The 10,707-nt window shown below is 56.5% G+C and overlaps 1 protein-coding gene across 1 annotated transcript; it reads left to right on the top strand.

The window, feature by feature from the left end:
- The first annotated feature begins 3,608 nt into the window (after positions 1-3,608).
- On the top strand, positions 3,609-10,527 carry LOC141727977 (uncharacterized). Its single transcript, XM_074534264.1, is given in 4 exon segments — positions 3,609-3,710; positions 4,173-5,632; positions 6,761-7,762; positions 8,842-10,527. Coding segments are annotated over 4 exon segments (3,894 nt in total). The 5' UTR covers positions 3,609-3,691; the 3' UTR covers positions 10,255-10,527.
- The last annotated feature ends 180 nt before the right edge of the window (positions 10,528-10,707 follow it).

Below are 10,707 nucleotides of genomic sequence, written 5' to 3'. Positions count from 1 at the left end.
TAGGGACTGGGATCGAATATGGACTGAGATAAAATATGGAGTGGAATCAAATGGACTGGGATCCTACAGACTGGGATAAACTGGACTGAGATTATTTAGACTGGGATCATATATGGACTGGGATCAGATATGGACTGAGATAAAATATGGACTGGAATCAAATGGACTGGGATAAAATATGGACTGGGGTCAAATAGGGACTGGGATTGTACAGAGTGGACCAAATATGGACTGGGATTAAATAGGATCTGGGATTAGATATGGACTGGGATCAAATATGAACTGGGACCAAATATGGACTGGGATCCAATATGAACCGCGATAATCCTGACTGGGATAAAATGGATGGAGATTATATAGACTAAGATCAAATAGGGACTGGGATCAAATAGGGACTGAGATAAAATATGGACTGGAATCAAATGGACTGGGATCCTACAGACTGGGATAAACTGGACTGAGATTATTTAGACTGGGATCATATACAGACTGGGATTAAGTATGGATTGGGATTTAATATGGACTGGGATCAAATATGGATTGGGATCAAATATGGACTGGGATCAAATATGGACTGGGATCAAATGGACTGGGATAAACTGGACTGGGATAAAATATGGACTGGGGTCAAATAGGGACTGGGATTGTACAGAGTGGACCAAATATGGACTGGGATTAAATGGGAACTGGGATCAGATATGGACTGGGACCAAATATGGACTGGGATCAAATATGGACTGGGATCAAATATGAACCGCGATAATCCTGACTGGGATAAACTGGATGGAGATTATATAGGCTAAGATCAAATATGGACTGGGATCAAATAGGGACTGAGATAAAATATGGACTGGAATCAAATGGAGTGGGATCCTACAGACTGGGATAAACTGGACTGGGACCAAATATGGACTGGGATCAAATCAGGACTGGGATCAAATATGGAACTAGGATCAAATAGGAACTGGGATTAAATATGGATTGGAATCAAATACGAACTGGGATAAACTGGACTGGGATCAAATATGGATATGGATTAAATATGGAATGGGATGAAATACGAACTGGGATCAAATATAGACTGGGATAATCCTGACTGGGATAAACTGGAGTGAGATTATTTAGACTGGGATCAAATGGACTGGGATAAAATATGGACTGGGGTCAAATATGGACTGGGATTGTAGAGAGCGGACCAAATATGGACTGGGATTAAATGGGAACTGGGGTCAGATATGGACTGGGATCTTATGGACTGGGATGAAATATGGATGGGGATCAAATATGGACTGGGATCAAAAATATATTGGGATCAAATGAACTGGGTTTCTACAGACTGGGATAAACTGGACTGAGATTATTTAGACTACGATCAAATACGGACTGGGATTAAATATGGATTGGGATCAAATATGGACTGTGGTAAAATATGGACTGGGATAAACTGGACTGGGATCAAATATGGACTGGGGTCAAATAGGGACTGGGATCCTACAGAGTGGACCAAATATGGACTGGGATTAAATAGGAACTGGGATAAAATATGGACTGGGATCAAATATGGACTGTGATCAAATGGACTGGGATAAACTGGACTGGGATAAAATATGGACTGGGGTCAAATAGGGACTGGGATCAAATATGGACTGAGATAAAATATGGACTGGAATCAAATGGACTGGGATCCTACAGACTGGGATAAACTGGACTGAGATTATTTAGACTGGGATCATATATGGACTGGGATCAGATATGGACTGAGATAAAATATGGACTGGAATCAAATGGACTGGGATAAAATATGGACTGGGCTCAAATATGGACCGGGACCATCCCGACAGGGACGGCTGCACGGGAACCGAGAGAGCCGAGGCCGTCCCGCCCCGCCCAGTCCCTCCCAGTTCCCTCCCAGTTCCCTCCCAGTTCCCGCCCAGTCCCTCCCAGTTCCCTCCCAGTCCCTCCCAGTTCCCTCCCATTCCCTCCCATTCCCTCCCAGTCCCTCCCAGTTCCCTCCCATTCCCTCCCAGTCCCTCCCAGTTCCCTCCCATTCCCGCCCATTCCCTCCCAGTCCCTCCCAGTTCCCTCCCAGTCCCTCCCAGTCCCTCCCAGTTCCTCTCAGTCTCTCCCAGTTCCCTCCCATTCCTTCCCAGTCCCTCCCGGTTCCCTCCCAGTTCCCGCCCATTCCCTCCCAGTCCCTCCCAGTTCCCTCCCAGTCCCTCCCAGTTCCTCCCAGTTCCCTCCCAGTTCCTCCCAGTCCCGCCCAGTCCCTCCCAGTCCCGCCCAGTCCCTCCCAGTCCCTCCCAGTTCCCTCCCAGTCGCGCCCATTCCCTCCCAGTCCCTCCCAGTCCCGCCCAGTCCCTCCCAGTCCCTCCCAGTCCCTCTCAGTCCCTCCCAGTTCCCTCCCCAAACTCCTCGGAGCCGTCGCGGAGCTCCTGGTGCCGATCCCGATCCCAATCCCGAATCCCGGTTTCAGTCTCGGTTCCGGTCCCGATCGCGGTCCCGGTTCGAGTCTCGCTCCCGATCCCAAATCCCGATCCCGGATTCCGATCTTGATCCCGTTCCCGGTTTGATCCGGTTCGGTTCGGTCCGGTTCGGTTCGGTTCGGTTCACGGCACCGGGGATGAAGATCGCGATCTTTGGAGCCACCGCAGAACCGGGCGGGTCACGCTGGGGCTGGCGCTGGAGCAGGGTACGGGACACCCCGAAAACGGGCACGGGACACCCCAAAAATGGGCACTGGGATCCTGAAATTTGGGGGAATTTGGGACCCCAAATTCGGGAATGGACGGAGCCAAAAATGGACACAGGGAGCCCAGAAATGGACACAGGGAACCCAAAATTTGCGAGAAATTGGGGAAACTTGGGACCCCAAAAACGGGCACGGGCACCCCAAAAATGGACACTGGGACCCCAAAATTTGGGGGAGTTTGGGGGAATTTGGGACCCCAAAAACCGGGAACAGTGGGACTTGGATCTGGTGCTCCGTGAGCAGCTCCGTGAGGGGAGAAGCCACACACGTGTGGGGAGTGTGGGAAGAGCTTCAGCTGGAACTGCGAACTGATCGAGCACCAGAGGATCCACACTGGGGAGAGGCCCTTCGAGTGTGATAAATGCAGGAAGAGGTTTCGGACCAGCACCCATCTCCTCAGGCACTATTGGAGTCACAGAGAGGAGAGACCCTTCCAATGCCCTGAGTGTTGGAAGGGATTCAAGCGTAACGGCAACCTCGTCACCCACCGGCGCATCCAGACTGGGGAGAGGCCCTACGAGTGTCCCCAGTGTGGGAAGAGCTTCTCACAGAGCTCTAACTTGACTCGACACCAATGGAAGCACCACGAAGGGATGACCTGTGAGTGCCCCGAGTGCGGGCAGAGCTTCGTGCGCTGCTCAACCTCACGGATGTGGATTGTTATGGGCTGGCAGAGAATGATGTATTTGACAGCAAATAAAAGTCTGAGACGTACAACTTTCTTTCACGTTCATGTTCAGTCGGTTGCAGTTCTGTTTGCAGAGTGCCGCCTCCCAGAGAGTCCCCTCAGAGTTGCCGCCCTTGGCCTGAGCCCGCCCCTTTCCCCTCACGGTTCCCGCCCTTTCCCTGCCCCCTTTCCCCTCACGGTTCCAGCCGGTTCGGGGAGAGGAGCAGGGCTGCGGGAGATGGAAGAGGAGGGATGAAGGCGGAGAGAGCGCAGCGATGGAAGGAGGAGAAGAAGGTGGGGTTAGGGAGCAGGAGGAGGAGAAGGGATGGAAGGGGCGGGATGGAAGAGGAGAAGGAGGCGGAGATAACGCTGAGGAGAGGGCGGGGGGATGGAAGAGGAGGAGCGGGAGGAAGAGGAAGAGGAGGGACAAAGGCGGATCGAGGCAGAGCGGACAGATCCACGCGGTCTGGAGCCCGGCCTGAATTCGCAGCCCCCACCTGTGGGATCATCTCCCCCCGCATCGCGCCGGTGAGCAGGGACGGAAGCCCGGCCCTGATATCCCGGGGGGTGCCTGGGTTGGGTTTTTGGGGGGATGTTTGGAGAATGAAGAAGTCCAAGGCTGAGCGGAAAAGGCCCCTCGGGGGGACATCGGGGGGTGGCGGTGCCGTCCTGCCGGGGACGGCCTGGGGGGATCTCGTTGCCCTCGGCTGTGGCACGGAGGCAAATCCCATCGTGTCCTTGTCCTTCCTCCCCCAGAGCGAGAGCGGAGCATGGAGAGCAGGGAGGACAAATGCCCGCGGCAGGAGCTGGTGGAAGAGGCCGTTTTGAGCGGCTCCACGGCGCAGGAAGGCAACGGGGAGGAAAAGGCGCGGAGATGCCGCACGAGGAGGGGCTGCAAACGCAGCCGGCGCGGATGTGAGGGGGAAAGAGCCGGCCTGGGCCGGGAAGGCGGCCGGAGACGGAGGCAGAGCTCGGAGCTGGTGCTCCGTGAGCAGCTCCGTGATGGGGAGAAGCCCCACACGTGCGGGGAGTGTGGGAAGAGCTTCAGGTGGAAGTACCAACTGATCGAGCACCAGAGGATTCACACTGGGGAGAGGCCCTTTGAGTGTGGGCAGTGTGGGAAGAGCTTCAGCCAGCACGCCCATCTGATCACGCACCAGAGGATTCACACTGGGGAGAGGCCCTTTGAGTGTGGGCAGTGTGGGAAGAGCTTCAGCCAGCGCTGCAATCTTGTCAGGCACCAGAGGACCCATCCTGGGGAGGTGCCCTACGAGTGTGGGGAGTGTGGGAAGAGCTTTACCCAGAACTCCAACCTGGTCAAGCACCAGAGGTCCCACCTTCGGGAGAAGCGCCACGAGTGTACGGAGTGTGGGCAGAGCTTTCGATGGAGGTCGGACCTGATCAGGCACCAGAGGACCCACACGGGGGAGAGGCCCTACGTGTGTGGGGAGTGTGGGAAGAGCTTCACATTGAGCTCCAACCTGATCCAGCACCAGAGGATCCACACTGGGGAAAGGCCTTTCGAGTGCTCCGTGTGTGGGATGCGCTTCAGCTACAGCTTCACCCGGAACAAGCACCAGAGGAGCCACACAGGGAAGAGGCCCTTCGAGTGTGACAAATGCAGGAAGAGGTTTCAGACCCGCGCCGATCTCTTCCGCCACTTTCAGACTCACACAGAGGAGAGGCCCTTCCAGTGCCCTGAATGTGGGAAGGGATTCAGGGAGAACTCCACCCTCGTCACCCACCGGCGCATCCACACTGGGGAGAGGCCCTACGAGTGTGATAAATGCAGGAAGAGGTTTCGGACCAGCGGCCATCTCCTCCAGCACTATCAGAGTCACACAGAGAAGAGGCCCTTCCAATGCCCTGACTGTGGGAAGGGATTCAGGCGCAACTCCCACCTCATCGCCCACCAGCGCATCCACACTGGGGAGAGGCCCTACGAGTGCGATAAATGCAGGAAGAGGTTTCGGACCAGCACCCATCTCCTCAGGCACTATCGGATTCATACAGAGGAGAGGCCTTTCCAATGCCCTGAGTGTGGGAAGGGATTCAAGATGAACTGCAACCTCGTCAGGCACCGGCGCATCCACACTGGGGAGAGGCCCTACGAGTGTCCCCAGTGTGGGAAGAGCTTCTCAGACAGCTCTCACTTGACCCAACACCAACGTAGACACCACTAAGGGAAACCCTGTGAGTGCCCCGAGTGCGGGCAGAGCTTCGTGCGCTGCTCCAGCTCCATCCCCCACTGGAGGAGGCACTGTGGGCACAGCCCTGGTCACTCACATTCCCTGTGATTCTTGTTGGGAACCGACATGGAGGCTTCAAATTTTAGTTTGGCCTTAATATTTCTTCTTTCTCCATCTCTTTGCACTCCAGAATCTACGAGGGATGGATCTGTCACCTCAAAACCACTCAATTCCCACATAATACATCTCGATCTTACCACAAACCTGCTCAATCGCAACTCAAAAATGTCAATGTCTTAAAAAACTCACTCGATTCTCAGCCACCTGAGTAAGACTGGGCTGGAAGGAGACTGGGAGAAGCGTGACCTCAGTTAGGGTGGTTGGATGGGGATTATCTTGGGCTGGGTGTGTGGGATGTATTTGATACGAAATAAAACTTTCAGACTTACAGATTTCTCTCCCGTTCATGTTCAGTCGGTTGCAGTTCTGTTTGCAGAGTGCCGCCTCCCAGAGTGTCCCCTCAGAGTTGCCGCCCTTGGCCTGAGCCCGCCCCTTTCCCCTCACGGTTCCCGCCCTTTCCCTGCCCCCTTTCCCCTCACGGTTCCAGCCGGTTCGGGGAGAGGAGCAGGGCTGGGGGAGATGGAAGAGGAGGGATGAAGGCGGAGTGAGAGCAGCGATGGAAGGAGGAGGAGAAGGCGGGGTTAGGGAGCAGGAGGAGGAGAAGGGATGGAAGGGGAGGGATCGAAGAGGAGAAGGAGGCGGAGATAACGCCGAGGAGCGGGAGGGGGGATGGAAGAGGAGGAGCGGAAGGAAGAGGAAGAGGAGGGACAAAGGCGGATCGAGGCTGAGCGGACGGATCCACGCGGTCGACCAGGCTGAATTCGCAGCCCCCACCTGTGGGATCATCTCCCCCCGCATCGCGCCGGTGAGCAGGGACGGGAGCCCGGCCCTGATATCCCGGGGGGTGCCTGGGTTGGGTTTTTGGGGGGATGTTTGGAGAATGAAGAAGTCCAAGGCTGAGCGGAAAAGGCCCCTCGGGGGAACATCGGGGGGTGGCGGTGCCGTCCTGCCGGGGACGGCCTGGGGGGATCTCGTTGCCCTCGGCTGTGGCACGGAGGCAAATCCCATGGTGTCCTTGTCCTTCCTCCCCCAGAGCGGGAGCGGAGCATGGAGAGCAGGGAGGACAAATGCCCGCGGCAGGAGCTGGTGGAAGAGGCCGTTTTGAGCGGCTCCACGGCGCAGGAAGGCAACGGGGAGGAAAAGGCGCGGAGATGCCGCTCGAGGAGGGGCTGCAAACGCAGCCGGCGGGGATGTGAGGGGGAAAGAGCCGGCCTGGGCCGGGAAGGCGGCCGGAGACGGAGGCAGAGCTCGGAGCTGGTGCTCCGTGAGCAGCTCCGTGATGGGGAGAAGCCCCACACGTGCGGGGAGTGTGGGAAGAGCTTCAGGTGGAAGTGCCAAGTGATCAAGCACCAGAGGATTCACACTGGGGAGAGGCCCTTTGAGTGTGGGGAGTGTGGGAAGAGCTTCAGCCAGGTCAACAATCTGGTCACGCACCAGAGGACCCACACTGGGGACAGGCCTTTTGAGTGTGGGCAGTGTGGGAAGAGCTTCAGGAGGAGCTCCCATCTGATCGAGCACCAGAGGATCCACACTGGAGAGAGGCCCTTTGAGTGTGGGGAGTGTGGGAAGAGCTTCAGGTGGAAGTCCCATTTGATCCCGCACCAGAGGATTCACACTGGGGAGAGGTCCTTTGAGTGTGGGGAGTGCGGGAAGAGCTTCACAGTGAGCTCCAACCTGATCGTGCACCAGAGGATCCACACTGGGGAAAGGCCTTTCGAGTGTTCCGTGTGTGGGATGCGCTTCAGCCACAGCTCCCACCGGAACAAGCACCAGAGGAGCCACACAGGAGAGAGGCCCTTCGAGTGTGACAAATGCAGGAAGAGGTTTCAGACCCGCGCCCATCTCTTCTGCCACTTTCAGACTCACACAGAGGAGAGACCCTTCCAGTGCCCTGAGTGTGGGAAGGGATTCAGGGAGAACTCCACCCTCGTCAGGCACCGGCGCATCCACACTGGGGAGAGGCCCTACGAGTGTCCCCAGTGTGGGAAGAGCTTCTCACAGAGCTCTCACTTGAACACACACCAACGGAGCCACCACTAAGGGAAGCCCTGTGAGTGCCCCGAGTGCGGGCAGAGCTTCGTGCGCTGCTCCAGCTCCATCCCCCACTGGAGGAGGCACTGTGGGCACAGCCCTGGTCACTCACATTCTCTGTGATCCATGCTGGGAACAGACATGGAGGCTTCAAATTTTAGTTTGGCCTTAATATTTCTTCTTTCTCCATCTCTTTGCACTCCAGAATCTACGAGGGATGGATCTGTCACCTCAAAACCACTCAAATCCCACATAATACATCTCGATCTTACAACAAAACTGCTCAATCGCAACTCAAAAATGTCAATGTCTTAAAAAACTCACTCGATTCTCAGCCACCTGAGTAAGACTGGGCTGGAAGGAGACTGGGAGAAGCGTGACCTCAGTTAGGGTGGTTGGATGGGGATTATCTTGGGCTGGGTGTGTGGGATGTATTTGATACGAAATAAAACTCTCAGAGTTACTGATTTCTCTCCCGTTCATGTTCAGTCGGTTGCAGTTCTGTTTGCAGAGTTGCCGCCCTTGGCCTGAGCCCGCCCCTTTCCCCTCACGGTTCCGCCATTTCCCAGCCCCCTTTCCCCTCACGGTTCCCGCCCTTTCACCGCCCCCTTTTACCCTCATGGTTCCGCCCTTTCCCTGCCCCCTTTCCCCTCACGGTTCCAGCCGGTTGGGGAGAGGAGCAGGACTAAGGAAGAAAGAAGGGGAGGGATGAAGGCGGAGAGAGAGCAGCGATGGAAGGAGGGGAAGAAGGCGGGGTTGGGGAGGAGAAAGAGGAGAAGGGATGGAAGGGGTGGGATGGAAGAGGAGAAGGAGGCGGAGATAACGCTGAGGAGCTGGAGGGGAATGGAAGAGTAGGAGCGGGACGAAGAGGAAGAGGAGGGACGAAGGCGGATCGAGGCTGAACGGACGGATCCACGATCTGGAGCCCGGCCTGAATTCGCTGCTTCCACCTGTGGGATCATCTCCTCCCGCATCGCGCCGGTGAGCAGGGACGGGAGCCCGGCCCTGGTATCCCGGGGGGTCCCTGGGTTGGGTTTTTGGGGGGATGTTTGGAGAATGAAGAAGTCTAAGGCTGAGCGGAAAAGGCCCCTCGGGGGGACATCGGGGGGTGGCGGTGCCGTCCTGCCGGGGACGGCCTGGGGGGATCTCGTTGCCCTCGGCTGTGGCACGGAGGCAAATCCCATCGTGTCCTTGTCCTTCCTCCCCCAGAGCAGGAGCGGAGCATGGAGAGCAGGGAGGACAAATGCCCGCGGCAGGAGCTGGTGGAAGAGGCCGTTTTGAGCGGCTCCACGGCGCAGGAAGGCAACGGGGAGGAAAAGGCGCGGAGATGCCGCTCGAGGAGGGGCTGCAAACGCAGCCGGCGGGGATGTGAGGGGGAAAGAGCCGGCCTGGGCCGGGAAGGCGGCCGGAGACGGAGGCAGAGCTCGGAGCTGGTGCTCCGTGAGCAGCTCCGTGATGGGGAGAAGCCCCACACGTGCGAGGAGTGTGGGAAGAGCTTCAGCAGGAACTCCGGACTGATCGAGCACCAGAGGATTCACACTGGGGAGAGGCCCTTTGAGTGTGGGCAGTGTGGGAAGAGCTTCACTCAGCGCTCCAGCCTGATCAAGCACCAGAGGACCCACACCGGGGAGAGGCCCTTCGAGTGTGATAAATGCAGGAAGAGGTTTTTGACCAGCACCTATCTCGTCCGGCACTATTGGATTCACAAAGAGGAGAGGCCCTTCCAGTGCCCTGAGTGTGGGAAGGGATTCAAGCGCAACTGCAACCTCGTCACCCACCGGCACATCCACACTGGGGAGAGGCCCTACCAGTGTCCCCAGTGTGGGAAGGGCTTTAATACTAGCTCCAATCTCCGCGGGCACTATTTGATTCACACAGAGGAGAGGCCCTTCCAGTGCCCCGACTGCGGGGAGGGATTCAAGAACAACGGCAACCTCGTCAGGCACCGGCGCATCCACACAGGGGTGAGGCCCTACGAGTGTCCCCAGTGTGGGAAGAGGTTTCAGACCAGCACCCATCTCTTCTGCCACTTTCAGACTCACTCAGAGGAGAGGCCCTTCCAATGCCGCGACTGTGGGAAGGGATTCAGGGACAACTCCAACCTCATCGCCCACCGGCGCATCCACACAGGGGAGAGGCCCTACGAGTGCGATAAATGCAGGAAGAGGTTTCGGACCAGCACCCATCTCCTCAGGCACTATTGGAATCACACAGAGGAGAGGCCCTTCCAATGCCCTGAGTGTGGGAAGGGATTCAAGATGAACTGCAACCTCGTCACCCACCGGCGCATCCAGACTGGGGAGAGGCCCTACGAGTGTCCCCAGTGTGGGAAGAGCTTCTCACACAGCTCTAACTTGACCAAACACCAACGGAGGCACCACTAAGGGAAGCCGTGTGAGTGCCCCGAGTGCGGGCAGAGCTTCGTGCGCTGCTCCAGCTCCATCCCCCACTGGAGGAGGCACTGTGGGCACAGCCCTGGTCACTCACATTCCCTGTGATCCATGCTGGGAACACACCTGGCTGCTTCTCCTTTTAATTTCACCTGAATTTTTTTCTCTTCTCGATCTCTTTGCACTTCAAAAGCCAAGAGAGATGAATCTTTCACTGCAAAACTACTCAAATCCCAGTGAAAACAGCTCACTCTTGCGCATGAATGCTCAATCCCTCCTGAGAAAAACTTCATGCCATATAAATTTTCCTCGATTCTACAGCCGCCAGGCTGACATGGGGTTGGGAGGTGATTTACAGTAGTGGGATCTCAATTAGGGTGGTGGGATGGGGATTGTGTGGAGCTGGGTGTGTGGGATGTATTTGATAGCAAATAAAACTCTCAGAGTTACTGATTTCTCTCCCGTTCATGTTCACTCTGTTGCAGTTCTGTTTGCACAGCGCCGCCTCCCAGAGTGTCCCCTCAGAGTTGCCGCCCTTGGCCTGAGCCCGCCCCTTTCCCC

The sequence above is a fragment of the Zonotrichia albicollis genome, unplaced genomic scaffold (assembly GCF_047830755.1).
Source record: "Zonotrichia albicollis isolate bZonAlb1 unplaced genomic scaffold, bZonAlb1.hap1 Scaffold_73_unloc_1, whole genome shotgun sequence".
Taxonomy (NCBI): Eukaryota; Metazoa; Chordata; class Aves; order Passeriformes; family Passerellidae; genus Zonotrichia; species Zonotrichia albicollis.
The sequence above is the reverse complement of the archived record's forward strand: the minus strand, read 5'-3'. Positions and strand labels throughout refer to the sequence as shown.